Source organism: Hyla sarda, chromosome 10 (genome assembly GCF_029499605.1).
Source record: "Hyla sarda isolate aHylSar1 chromosome 10, aHylSar1.hap1, whole genome shotgun sequence".
Lineage (NCBI taxonomy): Eukaryota > Metazoa > Chordata > Amphibia > Anura > Hylidae > Hyla > Hyla sarda.
In genome coordinates, this window is record NC_079198.1 from 121171415 (window position 1) to 121193705 (window position 22291).

Below are 22291 nucleotides of genomic sequence, written 5' to 3' on the forward strand. Positions count from 1 at the left end.
CGCTGAGAACAATGTTTACAGATCAGCGTGGGAAGTAAGGACAAGCGAGAGGTTAAATGTTATGGAGGAAGATGCCAAAAACGGAGAGTACAGAATGAGCTGGAGACTGAATGTTCCAGAGCATCGTCCCCAAAGTGTTTACGTTGTGCTGGAAAATCACTGTAGGCGCCTGGGTGACACGAGTCTATGGGGGACTCCATGTAACTGGGTAAAAGAATAACTCACTATAATGACTTATATAGGAGAGAGTAGAGGGGTAACCTGAAGATCCTAGGCCCCAGTGCAAAATCTATAACAGAGCGCCCACCTATAATACTGATATATACTTATACAGGAGAGAATAGAGGGGTAACCTGAAGATCCTAGGCCCCAGTGCAAAATCTATAACAGAGCTCCCACCTAATAATACTGATATATACTTATATAGGAGAGAATAGAGGGGTATCCTGAAGATCCTAGGCCCCAGTGCAAAATCTATAACAGAGCGCCCACCTATAATACTGATATATACTTATATAGGAGAGAGTAGAGGGGTATCCTGAAGATCCTAGACCCCTGTGCAAAATCTATAACAGAGCTCCCCCCTATAATACGGATATATACTTATATAGGAGAGAGTAGAGGGGTAACCTGAAGATCCTAGGCCCCAGTGCAAAATCTATAACAGAGCTCCCACCTATAATACTGATATATACTTATATAGGAGAGAGTAGAGGGGTATCCTGAAGATCCTAGGGCCCAGTGCAAAATCTATAACAGAGCTCCCACCTATAACACTGATATATACTTATATAGGAGAGAGTAGAGGGGTAACCTGAAGATCCTAGGGCCCAGTGCAAAATCTATAACAGAGCTCCCACCTAATAATACTGATATATACTTACATAGGAGAGAGTAGAGGGGTAACCTGAAGATCCTAGGCCCCAGTGCAAAATCTATAACAGAGCTCCCCCCTATAATACGGATATATACTTATATAGGAGAGAGTAGAGGGGTAACCTGAAGATCCTAGACCCCAGTGCAAAATCTATAACAGAGCGCCCACCTATAATACTGATATATACTTATATAGGAGAGAGTAGAGGGGTAACCTGAAGATCCTAGGCCCCAGTGCAAAATCTATAACAGAGCTCCCACCTAATAATACTGATATATACTTATATAGGAGAGAGTAGAGGGGTAACCTGAAGATCCTAGGCCCCAGTGCAAAATCTATAACAGAGCTCCCACCTATAACACTGATATATACTTATATAGCACCAGGGCACCTGCTATCTGTGCAACCCTTTAGATATACACCCACGGCCAGGGTAAAGGAGTACTCCGCCCCTAGACATCTTATCCCCTATCCAAAAGGATATGGCATAAGATGTGTGATCACAGGGGTGCTGCCGCTGACCCCCAAACTTCGCTCCGTGCCAGATGACTGGCGATACGGGAGAGGAGGCTCGTGACGTCACGGGCATGCCCCCTCAATATAAGTCTATGGAAGGGGGCGTGACACCCCCTTCCATAGACTTGCATTGTGGGGGCGTGGCAGTGATGTCCTGAGCCTCCGGCGCTGAACCTGACGCTCTAAACCAGCGGTCTTCAAACTGTGGCCCTCCAGATGTTGCAAAACTACAACTCCCAGCATGCCCGGACAGCCAAAGGCTGTCCGAGCATGCTGGAAATTGTAGTTTTGCAACATCTGGAGGGCCACAGTTTGAACACCACTGCCCTAAACGAACATCAGGTGCAGCACGGAGATCGTGGGGGTCCCCAGCGGTGGGATAGGGGATAAGATGTCTAGGGGTGGAGTACCCCTTTAATCTTTCTCTGCCCACAGCTCTAAGTACAGACAGATTGGTTGCAACAACATACTGTCCAGCATCCCCATTGAAAAGACCATGGTTGTTAGGCACTGAATCCCCTGCAACCAGGCTGGCAGACAAGACTTGAAACATAATCCTGTCTGGCATTAGCACAGGCTGGAAGAAAGTTAAGGAATTGAGGGCGGGACTAGCGCTCCTCTGTCCTATCAGACTGCCGCATGAAAACAGAGAGGAGGAGGTTTCAGAACAGCCTGCAGTGATTGGATGAAGAGACACAGCACAGCAGACTCAGGGAGGAAGTGAATGCATGGTGAGTGAGGGGAAGAGATGGGCACGCCCCCCCCCCCCCCTTCAGAGCACAGGATGAAAGACAAAATGAGCAACAGAAAAAAGGTATTTGTGAGGGAAATATAAGCGCTAGGCACATAAAAACTTATATGCACATGATCAGGATTAGGTACTGAGTAACATTTTTTTTATGGGATATGACAGGTACTTTTCAAAGGGGGAACATCTTTTTTCCACAACTAAAACAGGGAAGGTAAAGAAGGCCACCAGCTATGTACTAACACCACCAGCAGCTGCTTCTAGGGGTCAGCCGAGTTTTAAAGAGATCCTTTTGTCCTACTAAGTTTTACTTCAACAGTTAAAAATTTTTTTAAATAAAATTAAAAAGTTTACTTTAACTTTAGTCAGTTGATGGGAAACAAAGCGTCATCCTCTGTCCCAGGTTCACCCCCACCCATCATTGTCCTACCCCCTTTATTCCAGTGTTTGGGGTGAGCCCGCTGATCCTGCACCTTTACTCTTGTGTTTTTGTTGTGTTTTTTGTCCTCCATGTCTTATTCCAAGAACTTTATTCACCAGAATTTCATGGTTACCTGCACTGGGGCGGCTGCCAAAGAACTTCTTTTTTTTGGAAGGAGCCGTGGGAGGATTCATATGACTTCATACAAGTCGTCTGTGTTTAGTTTTTTATGTTTTTTCCTACTAACATGACAAGACAAGAACCAGAGTTGTATAAAAAGGACTTCATTAATATTCTGGTAGCGGGATTTGTGTCGTAACCAAAAGGATGAAGCGAAATGGCAGTTGAACAGTTGAAGAGGTTTAAAGCAGTTTGAAACAGTTTGTTTGTTTTTTCAATTGAAATCTTAACTTAAAGGGGTACTCCGGTGGGAAAAAAAATTATTATTATTATTATTATTATTATTTTTTATTTTTTTTAAATCAACTGGTGCCGGAAAGTTAAACAGATTTGTAAATGACTTCTATTAAAAAAATATTTACCCTTCCAGTACTTTATAGCAGCTGTATGCTACAGAGTAAATTATTTTCTTTCTGAATTTTTTTTTTTTTTTTTGTCTTGTCCACAGTGCTCTCTGCTGACACCTCTGTCCATGTCAGGAACTGTCCACAGCAGCATAGGTTTGCAATGGGGATTTTCTCCTGCTCTGGACAGTTCCTGATACGGGCATCAGGTGTCAGCAGAGAGAACTGTGGACAAGACAAAAAAGAAATTCAAAAAGAAAAGAATTTCCTTTGTAGCATACAGCTGCTAATAAGTACTGAAAGGGTAAAGATGTTTTTAATAGAAGTCATTTACAAATCTGTGTAACTTTCTGGCACCAGTCGATTAAAAACAAAGAATAAAAAAAAAAAAAAAACATTTCCACCGGAGTACCCTTTAAGTTTGTTGATACAGAACAAGGAACACGTTATCCTCTGGCCAAGTCCAGGATTTTAGCGGTGGATGTTTCCGACGCAAGAATCCACTTAATGTGCAGAATTCGCTCGGAAATGCATTGACGTCTATGGAGACGGCTTATTTCCGAGCTGTCCTAGTATGTTCCAGGCGGACATTCTGCAATAATGACGCCATGTGAACATAACCAAAGGCAGAGTTTACCAACCAGTGCGCCTCCAGCTGTTGCAAAATTACAGCTCCCAGCATGCCTGGACAGCCGAAGGCTGTCCAGGCATGCTGGGAGTTGTAGTTTTGCAACAGCTGGAGGCACACTGGTTGGGAAACACTGCTGTAGCATGTATATGCCCCCCTAGTGATGCCGCGTGAAACCTAAACTTTTATTTGGCCATTGTCTCCTCGGTGACATCAGCCGATGAATCACATTGCACATCATGAGCGACTTTTACGTGACCGCCGGGCACAAAGTGTTTGCACAGCGAGACCACAGTCCCGGCAGCAGCTGTCGCCATCACATGTCTGTCTATTTAAATCCACGTTTTTCTTCCTCTACGTCCGAGAAAAGTTCATGCCTGGCAACTTTGAGTCCAGGACCGCTAACACAGCAGCATGGCATGGGCAGGGTGCATTCTGGGGTTTGCTGGCACACAATACAGTGTATTGTTCCCCCATTTTACACTCTAGTCACATCCAGAGCTGCATTCACCATTCTGCTGCTTCAATTCAGTCCGCAGTCACAGGACCAAGATTGCACTTGCTGGAGGAAAAGCAGCAGATTTGCAGACGCAGCTCTGGATGTGTATGGAGAAGGATACGCAATAGCCGCTTCTCTGCTGACTGGTTTTCTTGCTGACAGTGGATAATGTGGACGCAGTTCGCCGGGGAAGGGGGGCGGGGGGGGGGGTTGTGTGCGAGATGTTCCATTATCACAATCACCGCCCACTTTTTTTTCCGAAATTGCAAGTGAAATCCGCGGCAGAGGCTTTTAAGCCTAATAGCATTCTCTGGAATCGTTCTGTCGCCACGGACACCGCTGTCTATTACCATCTGCATTAACATGTTGCATGGCTGGCCCCGAGCCGCCAACGTGACGTCCTGCAGACCTGGCTCAGCGCAAATCTCTGGGATGGCAAAACAACTGTTCGCTCCAAAACCCTGGTATCTGCACCCCAAACCTACAGGGGGACAGGTCACAGGCAACCTGATTTTAAACATTATTCTAGACCACGCTTTCCCAACCAGTGTGCCTCCAGCTGTTGCAAAACTACAACTCCCAGCATGGTGGGACAGCCGAAGTCTGTCAGGGCATGCTGGGAGTTGTAGTTCTGCAATAGCTGGAGGCACATTGGTTTATAGGTCTATAGCTCAAGATCAGTATTTCCCAACCAGTGTGCCTCCAGCTGTTACAAAACAAACTCCCAGCATGCCCTGACAGCCTTCGGCTGTCAGGGCATGCTGGGAGTTGTAGTTTTGCAACAGCTGGAGGCACACTGGTCTATAGTGTATAGGTCTATAGCCCAATTTCAGTGTTTCCCAACAAGTGTGCCTCCAGCTGTTGCACAACTACAACAACTCCCAGCATGGCGGGATAACCGAAGTCTGTCAGGGCATGCTGGGAGTTGTAGTTCTGCAACAGCTGGAGGCACACTGGTCTATGATGTCTAGGTCTAAAGCTCAAAATCAGTGTTTCCCATCAAGTGTGCTTCCAGCTGTTGCAAAACTGCAACTCCCAGCGTGCAGTCTAAGGCTGTCCAGGCATGCTGGCAGTTAAAATATTGCAACAGCTGGAGGCACACTGGTTGGGAGACAATGTAGACCCATGTTTCCTGATGTGGCTTTCCAACTATTGTAATACTATTTAAAAAAAAACTATAACTCCCAGCAGACCCGGACTGCTATAAGCTCTCTAGCAGATGAAAAACCTAAAACTCTTAGTATGGCCCGACAGCTGCGGGCTCTCCTGCTGTTGCAAAACTACATTTCCCAGCATGCCCTAACTGCAGCAGACTGTCCAGTGTTTCAAAACTACAACTCCCAGCATGCTAGTGCTTTTTGAAACATCTGTAACGCAACAGCATGGCAGACAGTTCTAGAAAGAGGGCAACTACAAAGTAGATGTATCCAGTACAGTTTAAATGGTTGCTAGGGGCAACCACCTTCTGTGCACAGGATACAATGTAACACTGACTGGACACTAGGGAGATCTGTCATTGTGCAATAGCAGGGTTCTGTGTGGTATTTAGGGGCTCTGTAGGGGCCTCTATAGGTGCCTCTTACTCCATCCCCAGAGGACACTGCTCTGGACTAGATAGACGCTAGTATACTCAGTCTAAGGGTAGGGTCCCATGTAACGGATCTGCAGCGTATTTTATGCTGCGGATCCGCCGGTGACCCGACCCACAGTGTGCCTCCAGCTGTCTGAGTACACTGCGCATGCGCCCAGCGACTCACAGGCCCCTGTGTGGCTGCTCAGAGCGGCAGATTGCTGCTGCGAGCAGGTAAGGTGGCAGGGAGAGGCAGGGCTATGGGGTGGCAACAGCTGGAGGTTCACTATGGGTCGAGTCATCGGCGGATCTGCAGCGTAAAATACGCTGCGGATGCGTTACATGTGACCCTACCCTTACACAAATATTGCCCCCCTCCATCATGATGATCCTCAGCATATAGTGCCCTAATAATAGTGCAAGCATGTACTAGTAGCTCAGGCTGCCAATCAGTCTAGGGGGACCCCCTTAAACATGTCCATCTTGTCTCTAGATGGGAATTAAACAGCACCAGAAGCGGGGATCCATTTTGAATTTTGCTCTGGAGCCTCATCATTCATATACAGAAACCTACGGACTGAACGCTCTCTTAGGCCATGTTCACACGGCAGAATTTTTGCGGAATGTCTGACCGGAAAATTCGATCAATGTCAGTTCTTTCTACAGAGGTAGGAATCGGGATTTCCTCGGCAGATGTTTCGGCTGTGCGCAATTCCGCCGTGTGTGAGGTGCAGTAGAATCCCATTGAAAACAATAGGACTCAAATTCTGCCATGTGAACATGGCCTTACTTTCGCGCTCTCTCTCCGTTGCTTTAACACCCCCAATCACTCTGGCAATGACCTTACGGACAAATGAGCCTCCCGCGCTCCAATCCTCTTAACGCCGGATAATAAATATTTCATTGGAAGGAAATGAAAGGCATAAGATGAAGGAAGAAAAAAAGAAGCAATTAGTCAGGAAAAGTAATAAAACATACATCACCTATACACAGTCATAGGTATATCAGTGTTTGGGAAAGCTGGGTGGCAACCAACATGGCTGACGGCACTCAAGCTGAACTTTACTGGCCTCCTATGGCAACACTACCACATTATATACTCATGTCCAATATAGCAGTGTTTCTCAACCAGTGTGCCTCCTGCTGTTGCTAAACTACAACTCCCAGCATGCCCGGCTGGCCGGGCATGCTGGGAGTTGTAGTTTAGCAACAGCAGGAGGCACACTGGTTGAAAAACACTGTAATGCAGAAGAAAAAAAAATCTAAAATCTAAAAAGGTGTGAACAGACGCCTGTCAGATCGTATCTTGCCCTTGAATAACTAATCCCCTGCCACCTACACTGACTCAGGCTCTGCCTTTGTTTTCTGCTCTGTCGCTGTCTCTTTAAGGGACAATGCCCAAGTGTGCACAAAGTTCACGTCTTAGCTGCGGGGACATGATGCAACGTTGCACCAGCTCGCTGACGGCAAATGTTCTCAATGAACCCTTCTGTGTCCTGACCTGTTACCGAGAAGAAGGAGAAGATGGTGAATGTGGATCGTCCGAACAAAAAATACAGGGAAATAACCACCTCCCCAAGAGCTGGCAGTGCCACCATGGCATCATGCAGAGCCTCAGTGACAGCAGTGCCACATCCGTAACGCAATCTGCTGCATTTCAGTCCCATGTGAACCCAACCTCAATGTGGAATCGGATGCGGATTTCACCCGTATGATGTGTAATGTATACAGACGATGTAAGAAAACGAATGGCATGAAGGGCAGAAATCCTTGTCAGCGACTCCTGTAGGAACGTTCAGCCGATTGGTGGGAACGTTGCGTGAGAAGGAAATGAGGAAGTTACAGCCGAAAGAATTCATAACATATAAAGACTACACAGCAATGTCCATAGCAGTTATCCCTGTACTATGACATCACTGTGTGTATTATCCCTGTACTGTGACATCACTGTGTGTATTATCCCTGTACTGTGACATCACTGTGTATTATCCCTGTACTGTGACATCACTGTGTGTATTATCCCTGTACTGTGACATCACTGTGTGTATTATGCCTGTACTGTGGCATCACTGTGTGTATTATCTCTGTACTGTGGCATCACTGTGTGTATTATCCCTGTACTGTGACATCACTGTGCGTGTATTATCCCTGTACTGTGACATCACTGTGCGTATTATCCCTGTACTGTGACATCACTGTGTGTATTATCCCTGTACTGTGACATCACTGTGTGTATTATCCCTGTACTGTGACATCACTGTGTATTATCCCTGTACTGTGACATCACTGTGTATATTATCCCTGTACTGTGACATCACTGTGTTTATTATCCCTGTACTGTGACATCACTGTGTATATTATCCCTGTACTGTGACATCACTGTGTATTATCCCTGTACTGTGACATCACTGTGTATTATCCCTGTACTGTGACATCACTGTGTATATTATCCCTGTACTGTGACATCACTGTGTATATTATCCCTGTACTGTGACATCACTGTGTATATTATCCCTGTACTGTGGAATCACTGTGTATATTATCCCTGTACTGTGGAATCACTGTGTATTATCCCTGTACTGTGACATTACTGTGTATTATCCCTGTACTGTGACATCACTGTGCGTATTATCCCTGTACTGTGACATCACTGTGCGTATTATCCCTGTACTATGACATCACTGTGCGTATTATCCCTGTACTATGACATCACTGTGTGTATTATCCCTGTACTGTGACATCACTGTGTATTATCCCTGTACTGTGACATCACTGTGTGTATTATGCCTGTATTGTGACATCACTGTGTATTATCCCTGTACTGTGGCATCACTGTGTGTATTATCCCTGTACTGTGACATCACTGTGCGTATTATCGCTGTACTGTGACATCACTGTGCGTATTATCCCTGTACTGTGACATCACTGTGCGTATTATCCCTGTACTGTGACATCACTGTGTGTATTATCCCTGTACTGTGACATCACTGTGTATTATCCCTGTACTGTGACATCACTGTGTGTATTATGCCTGTACTGTGGCATCACTGTGTGTATTATCCCTGTACTGTGACATCACTGTGCGTATTATCCCTGTACTGTGACATCACTGTGTATATTATCCCTGTACTGTGGAATCACTGTGTATTATCCCTGTACTGTGACATTACTGTGTATTATCCCTGTACTGTGACATCACTGTGTATATTATCCCTGTACTGTGACATCACTGTGTATATTATCCCTGTACTGTGACATCACTGTGTATATTATCCCTGTACTGTGACATCACTGTGTATTATCCCTGTACTGTGACATCACTGTGTATATTATCCCTGTACTGTGACATCACTGTGTATATTATCCCTGTACTGTGACATCACTGTGTATATTATCCCTGTACTGTGACATCACTGTGTATATTATCCCTGTACTGTGGAATCACTGTGTATTATCCCTGTACTGTGACATTACTGTGTATTATCCCTGTACTGTGACATCACTATGTATATTATCCCTGTACTGTGACATCACTGTGTATATTATCCCTGTACTGTGACATTACTGTGTATTATCCCTGTACTGTGACATCACTGTGTATATTATCCCTGTACTTTGACATCACTGTGTATATTATCCCTGTACTGTGACATCACTGTGTATTATCCCTGTACTGTGACATCACTGTGTATTATCCCTGTACTGTGACATCACTGTGTGTATTATCCCTGTACTGTGACATCACTGTGTATATTATCCCTGTACTTTGACATCACTGTGTGTATTATCCCTGTACTGTGACATCACTGTGTATATTATCCCTGTACTGTGACATCACTGTGTATATTATCCCTGTACTTTGACATCACTGTGTATATTATCCCTGTACTGTGACATCACTGTGTATATTATCCCTGTACTGTGACATCACTGTGTATATTATCCCTGTACTGTGACATTACTGTGTATTATCCCTGTACTGTATTAGAATGTTGCCCTATAATACCTTCCTGGCTTATAACTGGGTTATTTCTGTCCCATCCCCCGTGGATCGCTTTATGGCACTCCTGCAGTTTGTTATCGCAGACAAGTGCTGGATTATCAAATGCCGGATTAGAGGGATTGAAAAGGTTATCTTGTGACTGTACAGTATTGACCAGAACACTAGCATTGCAGTAGTCAACTCAATTACAGTAAGGGAAGAGGTAGAGCCGCGGCAGCCTGTCTCCAGTCACTTCCTGGGCTAATCGTAGTATCACCATCACACCCTTCCTCCTCACCCTGTGCCTAACCGCAGACCACACTATACAATGCACTGAAGACCCGCTGAGGACTGAACATCACCATGTTATATGCCGCACAGTTAAAATCAATATACTGCCCCCCCTGGCAGCTGCATGGTACATACACTCCTTAGATGCCATCACACATCTCTTCTCCTGGCATTGCTGTATCCTTAGGCACCTTGGCCCTGGGAAAGGCTGCAATGGTTGCACCGAATACAGAAATGATGCTCAAACTGTGGCTCCCTAGCTGCTGCAAAACTACAACTATCAGGGCATGATGGGAGTTGTAGTTTTGCAACAGCTGGAGAGCCACAGATTGGGGATTACTTTTCCAAAGCACCATCACAGTAGATCAGTGTTGGAGGCACACTGCTTGGGAAACACTGTAGTAGATTATAGTATAGGGTACTCCCTATCCACCCCAGAAATGTTTAAAGGGGCGGGGGTTCTCAGTTTAGCTACCCCCTCTGCCTGGTCCAGCAAAAGGAATAATAATAAAAAAAAAAAAAAATTATATATATATTATATATATATATATATATATATGTTTTTTTAGAAATTTCTTATACACTTATTTTTATTTTTTTTAAATGGTCCAAACTATTTGGCCAAATTTTGAGCGAAGCACCTAAAAAAAAAAAATAAAATAAAATATATCGCACACAGATGTCATGCCTCACTGACACAAAAAAAAAAAAGTAGGAGTGGCAGGTGCGGCCACGAAACCAACCCGGCCGTTCGCGTTGCTTTGTTGTGGCAACATATTATAATGCCCCAAACAGGAATATAAAAGATTTGCGATACACGAAATGCGCCCTTCTGCAACCTTGTGTCATATACATAGCATTGAGCCGTGCAATGGGATTCTACACTCCAATTTCCACCATGCTGTCTTTTTACCCGTGACTTCTGATAAGTTGGCGGAAACCACGTTACACGACCATGAGGATTCGGTGACATGACAAAGTTGTAGGATTTAAAAAAAAAGGGGTACTCCGGTAAAAAAAAAAAAAAAAAAATTTTTTTTTTTTTTTTTTTAAATTAACTGGTGCCAGAAAGTTAAACAGATTTGTAAATTAACATAAAAGAGAGTAGCTACGCACCTTCCTATTCAAGCACCTGGATCTAATAGCATCTTGGATCTAATAACACAATAGTAGAAAAAAAGTAGCGGAGCACTGACCGTGTATAGCAGATTCCATTTATTCCATGACGTGGAAGACTTGACAGGCAGGGGAGCGGGGAGACAGAGAGCACTTCAGGTAACGGGCCAGATCGCGCGCATGCGCTTCTTCGGACCTCTACTATTGTGTTATTAGATTTGTAAATTACTTCTATTAAAAAAAAATCTCAATCCTTCCTCTTATTAGCTTCTGAATACTACAGAGGAAATTCTTTTCTTTTTGGAACACAGAGCTGTCTGCTGACATCATGAGCACAGTGCTCTCTGCTGACCTCTGCTGTCCATTTTAGGAACTGTCCAGAGTAGGAGAAAATCCCCATAGCAAACATATGCTGCTCTGGACAGTTCATAAAATGGACAGAGATGTCAGCAGAGCAGTATATGTTTGCTATGGGGATTTTCTCCTACTCTGGACAGTTCCTAAAATGGACAGAGATGTCAGCAGAGAGCACTGTGTTCCAAAAAGAAAAGAATTTTCTCTGTAGTATTCAGCAGCTAATACGTACTGGAAGGATTAAGATTTTTTAATAGAAGTAATTTACAAATCTGTTTAACTTTCTGGCACCAGTTGATTTAAAAAAAGAAAAAAAAAAAAAAAACGTTTTCCACCGCAGTACCCCTTTAAAGGCCTTCATGCAAACTGAGAGTTCTAGTACTGCAAGGCGCTGCATGGGTCTAGTCTTCAAGCTGTTTTGTTTTTTTTTTTTATTGGGATAAGCCACAAATCCAGGTGTTTCCAACCAGTTTGCCTCCAGCTGTTGCAAAACTACAACTCCCAGCATGCCCGGACAGCCTTTGGCTGTCCGGGCATGCTGGGAGTTGTAGTTTTGCAACAGCTGGAGGCACACTGGTTGGGAAACAATGTCCTAACCATAAGAACAAATAGCATGGGCATAGCATAGCAAATATCCATTTCACTATCTACAGGAAGGAACCGATACCCTGAGGCTCAGCAGTTCCAAAGTGTACGTGCACACACATATGACCCGAGCCGCCATCATCATCATCATCAGGCTGAATGTTCCAGGCTCATCTCTCGGGAAAGCAGATGGGATCAGGCACAGTACATTGACCATTGTGAGGCAGGGGGGCCGGCTGCACAGCGTTGAGGTTATATAAGCCTCGTCCACACATACTGGGGGGGGGTGTTGTTATATAATCGCAGGGACACAATGTGCACTAGAAGGATCCAGACCGTTACGACTCCCGGAAATGGACACTGCACAGTATTGGTGCATGAGTAATGTGCAATATCTGGAGGTCCTTCCAGGAATTCTAGTGTGATCTCATCATGTAAAAATCTGCAAAATTGTGCGTTTCCAGTTACAGCGGCATCAGGGCATGCTGGGGGTTGTAGTTCTGTAACAGCTGCAGTGTTTATAGATTGCAAAACTTGATTCAAAAGGTGCAGGATTTAATCTCAAACTGGCACAGGGGGAAGATAAAGCCTGCAACATCAGCAACCTGATTTTTATAGTCCCCATGGGTCAGTGTTTCCCAACCAGTGTGCCTCCAGCTGTTGCAAAACTACAATTCCCAGCATGCACGGACAGCCTAAGGCTGTCCAGGCATGCTGGGAGTTGTAGTTTTGCAACAGCTGAAGGCACCCTGGTTGAGAAACACTGCACTAGAGTTAGCTGCATTAGAGTTAGAGATGTAGTTAGAGAAACACTGCACTAGAGTTAGAGTTGTAGTTTTGCAACAGCTGGAGGCACACTGATTGGGAAACAATGGCCCAGAGAGTGTTCCTTAAATGTTCTAACACTGATCTAACAGTGTTTCCCAACCAGGGTGTCTCCAGCTGTTGCAAAACTACAACTCCAAGCATGCCTGGACAGCCAAATGCTGTCCAGGCATGCTGGGAGTTGTAGTTTTGCAACAGCTGGAGGCACACTGGTTGGGAAACACGTTCTATATACCAGAGGCCTGGCACTTCAAGAACTGGTTGCCCTCACCACTTACTCACAGAATGAGGGGGTGAGGGAGATGTTCCAGAAATTCTCATGTGACCTGTGCCCCTCCAGATAGAGCGGTGTCAGGGCATGCTGGGAGCTGTAGTTCTGCAACAAGTGTAAGGTCTCGGGATACATAACAGTGCCCTGAAGAAAAAAACAGAGAAGGCTGGCAACTTGGCATAGCAAAGGGGGTGCAGAGGAGGCTTTTACATCCTGGCACAGAGGTCCCTGTGCCCCATTGGCAACTTGACTGCCTTCACCCCTTATATAGTTGGTACACCCACCCCTGGAATTGCAAGGTGGGCACTGGCGAGATCGGCGGCGCTAGAAGGGGTTATTAAATTGGAAAAACCCCCAAGATAGGAAAAGAACAGAGATGCCATCACGGAGGTGCCAGCCGAGCGAGTATCATCCCTGCACTGGCACGCCAGGTCATACCAGGAAATAAGGTGACCAATGCACAGGTGACGCGGGTCACATCCAAGGCCGGCAGCGGGTGCATAGAAGCGGCTTTACCATCATTGGCTGCGTCGATAAGATAAAAGGATAATCTCATTAACCTAAATTGCAGCACAGGAAGTAATGCGAAAAGAGAGAGAAGGCAGAGATAACAGAGAGATGCGGCACATAAAGGGTTAAGAGATGCAAAGTGCCGCGCGGGCGGAAATTACGCCTGAGTCACTGGAAAGTAAAACAAATTAAAAAGGGTGAGAAAAAATAAAATGAAGCATCAAAAGGAATTCGGAACACTGAGCCCGCCCTGCGACACGACACCACCAGGGCTGGAGCAGCCGTCACATGAGGCTCCTCGCGGGTTACTGTAACACATGGCCGCCCTGTGGATGGCGCAATAGCGAGAAATTAATGAATGAATGAATGAATGAATGAAAAATCACTATGGCCAGATCCACCACACTGGGCTCCAAACTGGGGACCTTCTGCTGTTGCAAAACTACAACTCCCAGCATGCCCGGACAGCCGTTGGCTGTCCGGGCATGTTGTGAGTTGTAGTTTTGCAACAGCTGGAGGTCCACAGTTTGGAGACCACTGAAAAAAAGACTGGAAGAAGAAGTAAATCAAGTATAGCAATGGTTATGGGGCCCAACTACTAAAGGGGCCCCATGTCCCCTCAGACATAACGTGCAGTCAGGAAAGAGGGCGTCACATAGGGCGAGGGGCCCGGAGGGGGCGTTGTCCATGACATCACAGATAGGGATGCAGAAGGTTGCACTATGCTGGGTGAGAGGAGGTCATGTTACACTGATGGGGGGAGCACATTTTATAGCTGTATGGTGTAATAGACAGAAAGATCAGCGGCCATTTACCAATCTACTATATCTACCACGTCCTCCTCATCCTGTGCCAGAATACAACTCTGTATTATTATAAAAGCTGTGACATCGCTGCGTTATATCTGCATGGTGGAAACATTACGTTTTTTCTGTCTTGCGCTGTGAGGTCACAGTGTATATTGTGACCTTTACTATGTGTATTATCCCCGTACTGTGACATCACTGTGTGTATTATCCCCGTACTGTGACATCACTGTGTGTATTATCCCCGTACTGTGACATCACTGTGTGTATTATCCCCGTACTGTGACATCACTGTGTGTATTATCCCCGTACTGTGACATCACTGTGTGTATTATCCCCGTACTGTGACATCACTGTGTGTATTATCCCCGTACTGTGACATCACTGTGTGTATTATCCCCGTACTGTGACATCACTGTGTGTATTATCCCCGTACTGTGACATCACTGTGTGTATTATCCCCGTACTGTGACATCACTGTGTGTATTATCCCCGTACTGTGACATCACTGTGTGTATTATCCCCGTACTGTGACATCACTGTGTGTATTATCCCCGTACTGTGACATCACTGTGTGTATTATCCCCGTACTGTGACATCACTGTGTGTATTATCCCCGTACTGTGACATCACTGTGTGTATTATCCCCGTACTGTGACATCACTGTGTGTATTATCCCCGTACTGTGACATCACTGTGTGTATTATCCCCGTACTGTGACATCACTGTGTGTATTATCCCCGTACTGTGACATCACTGTGTGTATTATCCCCGTACTGTGACATCACTGTGTGTATTATCCCCGTACTGTGACATCACTGTGTGTATTATCCCCGTACTGTGACATCACTGTGTGTATTATCCCCGTACTGTGACATCACTGTGTGTATTATCCCCGTACTGTGACATCACTGTGTGTATTATCCCCGTACTGTGACATCACTGTGTGTATTATCCCCGTACTGTGACATCACTGTGTGTATTATCCCCGTACTGTGACATCACTGTGTGTATTATCCCCGTACTGTGACATCACTGTGTGTATTATCCCCGTACTGTGACATCACTGTGTGTATTATCCCCGTACTGTGACATCACTGTGTGTATTATCCCCGTACTGTGACATCACTGTGTGTATTATCCCCGTACTGTGACATCACTGTGTGTATTATCCCCGTACTGTGACATCACTGTGTGTATTATCCCCGTACTGTGACATCACTGTGTGTATTATCCCCGTACTGTGACATCACTGTGTGTATTATCCCCGTACTGTGACATCACTGTGTGTATTATCCCCGTACTGTGACATCACTGTGTGTATTATCCCCGTACTGTGACATCACTGTGTGTATTATCCCCGTACTGTGACATCACTGTGTGTATTATCCCCGTACTGTGACATCACTGTGTGTATTATCCCCGTACTGTGACATCACTGTGTGTATTATCCCCGTACTGTGACATCACTGTGTGTATTATCCCCGTACTGTGACATCACTGTGTATATTATCCCCGTACTGTGACATCACTGTGTATATTATCCCTGTACTGTGACATCACTGTGTATATTATCCCTGTACTGTGACATCACTGTGTGTATTATCCCTTGTACTGCGACATCACTGTGTGTATAATCCTTGTACTGCGACATCACTGTGAGTATAATCCCTGTACTGTGACATCACTGTGTATAATCCCTGTACTGTGACATCACTGTGTATTATCCCTGTACTGTGACATCACTGTGTATTATCCCTGTACTGTGACATCACTGTGTATTATCCCTGTACTGTGACATCACTGTGTATTATCCCTGTACTGTGACATCACTGTGTATTATCCCTGTACTGTGACATCACTGTGTATTATCCCTGTACATTATCCCTGTACTGTGACATCACTGTGTATGTTATCCCTGTACTGTGACATCACTGTGTATTATATTTGTACTGTGGCATCACTGTGTGTATTATCCCTGTACTGTGACATCAATGTGTGTATTATCCCTGTACTGTGACATCGCTGTGTGTATTATACCTGTACTGTGACATCACTGTGTATATTATCCCTGTACTGTGACATCACTGTGTATATTATCCCTGTACTGTGACATCACTGTGTATATTATCCCTGTACTGTGACATCACTGTGTGTATTATCCCTGTACTGTGACATCACTGTGTGTATTATCCCTGTACTGTGACATCACTGTGTACACTATACCAAGGAAATCAGTATGCAGCTTTTTGTGTTTAACCCTTTGCAACCTCAGCATCTTGATTCTGTATTACTTGTCACAACCCTAAGGATCTTTCTGAAGACCAAAACTTATTTGTAGCTGAAAGAAAAAAACTCTCAAAGCTCAAAGTCACAACAACAGGTAATAACATCCCCATATAAATGAGTGATCACCGGATACAGAGTAACAGAGCCTCAGCAGAAGCAGTAACCCTCTCTTATATCCGCACACCCCTCCCCACCGCCATGCGTGTGTCTATAATCTCCAAGTGACCTTGTCAGGGCCCGGCCTCCTCCCTGTGACCCTGCAGCCGCCCTGACAGTGATGGAGAAGCGTGCAGGATGGCGGAGAAGGGGTTAAATGCCAGGACAGGCAAAGATGGCTCCACATAGAAACCGGCGCTGATGCCACCTGACTGCATGACTAAGGAGGAGCTGGCACAGAGTCATCCGGCAGCATGAATACCGCACTATACCATGCTGCATTGTATCACTCTATCCTTTGTTATAGTACATTAGGCTTTATTATATATACTATTTTATATTACACTATATTATACTACAGTAGATCACAACACACACATATATATATACATACACACACACACACACACACACATATTACTATATATTAGACTTATATAACACTATACAAGTGGTCTCCAAACTGTGAACCTCCAGATGTTGCAAAACTACAACTCCTAGCAGTCTGTCTGGGCATGCTGGGAGTTGTAGTTTTGCAATAGCCGGAGGGCAGCAGTTTGGAGACCACTGCTCTATACTTTATCACATTATATTACACCATATTTTATCATACTACAGTATAGAACAGATGCATTGTATTATACTATCATATATTACACTATTATATTATTCTGTATTACACAACTGTATATAACATTATGCTTTACTATATAATACTCTTATATTACACTATACTTTACTAGATTATCCAACCTGCAGACCTCCAGATGTTGCAAAACTACAACTCACAGCATGCCCGGACAGCCGTTGGCTGTCCGGGTATGCTGGGAGTTGTAGTTTTGCAACATCTGGAGGTCCGCAGGTTGAAGACCACTGCTCTATACTATCCTTCTTTATCATATTACAGAATTACACTGTATTGTATTATACTATATTAAACTCTCACTATTCTTTATTACACAAGTGTATATAACATTAGGCTTTACTATATTATACTCTAATTACACTATACTATATTATATTCATACCACTATCCTTTATCACATTATATTACAGTATTACACTGTATTGTATTATACTATCCTATATTACACAAGTATATAAAACATTAGGCTTTACTATATTATACTCTAATTACACTCTCCTCCTCTATCCCATTATATTACACTACCCTCCTCTATCCCATTATATTACACTCTCCTCCTCTATCCCATTATATCACACTACCCTCCTCTATCCCATTATATCCCACTCTCCTCCTCTATCCCATTATATTACACTCCCCTCCTCTATCCCATTATATCACACTCTCCTCCTCTATCCCATTATATCCCACTCTCCTCCTCTATCCCATTATATTACACTCTCCTCCTCTATCCCATTACACTCTCCTCCTCTATCCCATTATATTACACTCTCCTCCTCTATCCCATTATATTCCACTATATCACTATCCTCCATACATTATACTATATCACTATCCTCCATACATTATATTCCACTATATCACTATCCTCCATACATTATATTCCACTATATCACTATCCTCCATACATTATATTCCACTATATCACTATCCTCCATACATTATATTCCACTATATCACTATCCTCCATACATTATATTCCACTATATCACTATCCTCCATACATTATATTCCACTATATCACTATCCTCCATACATTATATTCCACTATATCACTATCCTCCATACATTATATTCCACTATATCACTATCCTCCATACATTATATTCCACTATATCACTATCCTCCATACATTATATTCCACTATATCACTATCCTCCATACATTATATTCCACTATATCACTATCCTCCATACATTATATTCCACTATATCACTATCCTCCATACATTATATTCCACTATATCACTATCCTCCATACATTATATTCCACTATATCACTATCCTCCATACATTATATTCCACTATATCACTATCCTCCATACATTATATTCCACTATATCACTATCCTCCATACATTATATTCCACTATATCACTATCCTCCATACATTATATTCCACTATATCACTATCCTCCATACATTATATTCCACTATATCACTATCCTCCATACATTATATTCCACTATATCACTATCCTCCATACATTATATTCCACTATATCACTATCCTCCATACATTATATTCCACTATATCACTATCCTCCATACATTATATTCCACTATATCACTATCCTCCATACATTATATTCCACTATATCACTATCCTCCATACATTATATTCCACTATATCACTATCCTCCATACATTATATTCCACTATATCACTATCCTCCATACATTATATTCCACTATATCACTATCCTCCATACATTCCACTATATCACTATCCTCCATACATTACACTACACTATATCACTATCCTCCATACATTATATTCCACTATATCACTATCCTCCATACATTATATTCCACTATATCACTATCCTCCATACATTATATTCCACTATATCACTATCCTCCATACATTATATTCCACTATATCACTATCCTCCATACATTATATTCCACTATATCACTATCCTCCATACATTATATTCCACTATATCACTATCCTCCATACATTATATTCCACTATATCACTATCCTCCATACATTCCACTATATCACTATCCTCCATACATTACACTACACTATATCACTATCCTCCATACATTATATTCCACTATATCACTATCCTCCATACATTATATTCCACTATATCACTATCCTCCATACATTATATTCCACTATATCACTATCCTCCATACATTATATTCCACTATATCACTATCCTCCATACATTATATTCCACTATATCACTATCCTCCATACATTACATTCCACTATATCACTATCCTCCATACATTATATTACACTATATCACTATCCTCCATACATTATACTATATCACTATCCTCCATACATTATATTCCACTATATCACTATCCTCCATACATTATATTCCACTATATCACTATCCTCCATACATTATATTCCACTATATCACTATCCTCCATACATTATATTCCACTATATCACTATCCTCCATACATTATATTCCACTATGTCACTATCCTCCATACATTATATTCCACTATATCACTATCCTCCATACATTATATTCCACTATATCACTATCCTCCATACATTATATTCCACTATATCACTATCCTCCATACATTATATTCCACTATGTCACTATCCTCCATACATTATATTCCACTATATCACTATCCTCCATACATTATATTCCACTATATCACTATCCTCCATACATTATATTACACTATATCACTATCCTCCATACATTATATTCCACTATGTCACTATCCTCCATACATTATATTCCACTATATCACTATCCTCCATACATTATAACCTGTCATGGTCAGACACTATAGCAGTGACCATACACCTGCCCTACAGTGAAGGTTTTGTGCTGGTGAACTACTAGTCCCAGCAGTGCCGGCACATGCGCTGTATGACAGAGTGTAATGGTGTGATATATGATGTCATAAAGCATTGTAGCGTAATAATGAGCAGGACACCCCGCGGGCTCTTACCCTCCAGCCAGGAGGTGCAGTAGGGTGTCCTTGCTGTGAGCCATGTCCCCGGCAGTGGACGGATAGGCCGGTGTCCGCTCAGTCTCTCATGCCCCCGCCGCTCTCCGCCGCTGTGTCCCGCTGGCCGGTAGAAGCCGGTTTTCTCCTCGCAGCCGGCTGGTGATATCACGTCACAACCCCGGGGGAGGGGCGAAGGTGTGCGGCCCGAGACTGACGTCAGAGTGGGCGTGGCTACTACACCGCCTCATCCAGAGACACGACGGAGACAGGGGGCACGGAGGGGGCGTTGTCCGTGACGTCACTGATTGGCTTGCAGAAGTTTGCATCATGCTGGAAAAGAGGGGGCACGTCACGTGATCAGCTATGTACATGACAGGAGGGGACAGAACGATCCACTGTCATCTACCGTGTCCTCCATCATGTGCCAGCAGCTATCCATGTTACATCTATCTGTCTAATATTTATCCATGTTACATCTATCTGTCTAATATTTATCCATGTAACATCTATCTGTCTAATATTTATCCATGTAACATCTATCTGTCTAATATTTATCCATGTAACATCTATCTGTCTAATATTTATCCATGTAACATCTATCTGTCTAATATTTATCCATGTAACATCTATCTGTCTAATATTTATCTATGTAACATCTATCTGTCTAATATTTATCCATGTAACATCTATCTGTCTAATATTTATCCATGTAACATCTATCTGTCTAATATTTATCCATGTAACATCTATCTGTCTAATATTTATCCATGTAACATCTATCTGTCTAATATTTATCCATGTAACATCTATCTGTCTAATATTTATCCATGTAACATCTATCTGTCTAATATTTATCCATGTAACATCTATCTGTCTAATATTTATCCATGTAACATCTATCTGTCTAATATTTATCCATGTAACATCTATCTGTCTAATATTTATCTATGTAACATCTATCTATATATCTATCTATCTCATATCTATCTCATATCTATCTATCTCATATCTATAGCTATCTATCTATCTATCTCATATCTATCTATCTATCTATCTATCTCATATCTATATCTATCTATCTATCTATCTCATATCTATCTATCTATCTATCTATCTCATATCTATCTATCTATCTATCTCATATCTATATCTATCTATCTCATATCTATCTATCTCATATCTATCAATATATCTATCTATCTCATATCTATATCTATCCATCTCATATCTATCTATCTCATATCTATCTCATATCTATATCTATCTATCTATCTATCTATCTCATATCTATCTATCTCATATCTATATCTATCTATCTATCTCATATCTATCTATCTCATATCTATCTTACTCATATCTATCTATCTATCTCATATCTATCTATCTATCTATCTCATATCTATCTATCTATCTACAGTCTGCGACTGGGGCTGTGTTCTTTGCCTGCACCCTGTTACTTGGCTGTGCTGCCTACCTCTTGCTGTTTGTATCTATCTATCTAGAAAGTCCATAAAAAGCAGCACGTCCAGAATAGTGGAATGGGTGCAAGCCTATTGAACCTCGGTGCTCCGGTTCTTACTAAATATGCAATGGATAAAGGCAGCACACCACGATAATGTAATCCAAAAACGGTGAATTTATTCCATGATGTAGAAAACTCTATCTATCTATCTATCTATCTATCTATCTATCTATCTATCTATCTCATATTCATCTATCCATCTCCTGTCTATCTA

General features: G+C 42.9%; 1 protein-coding gene across 2 annotated transcripts in view; it reads right to left on the reverse strand.

Moving 5' to 3' along the window:
* Positions 1-20786, reverse strand: part of SLC25A33 (solute carrier family 25 member 33) — a 35494-nt gene extending 14708 nt beyond the window's left edge. The window contains exon 1 of one of the 2 annotated variants that reach the window (XM_056541837.1): positions 20556-20786. In XM_056541837.1, the coding sequence (XP_056397812.1) occupies positions 20556-20599 (44 nt within the window). In that variant the 5' untranslated portion in view covers positions 20600-20786. Of the gene's footprint in view, positions 1-2695; positions 2873-20555 lie in introns of those variants that run through there. The other variant, XM_056541836.1, reaches the window with a different exon arrangement.
* Positions 20787-22291: the final 1505 nt, after the last annotated feature.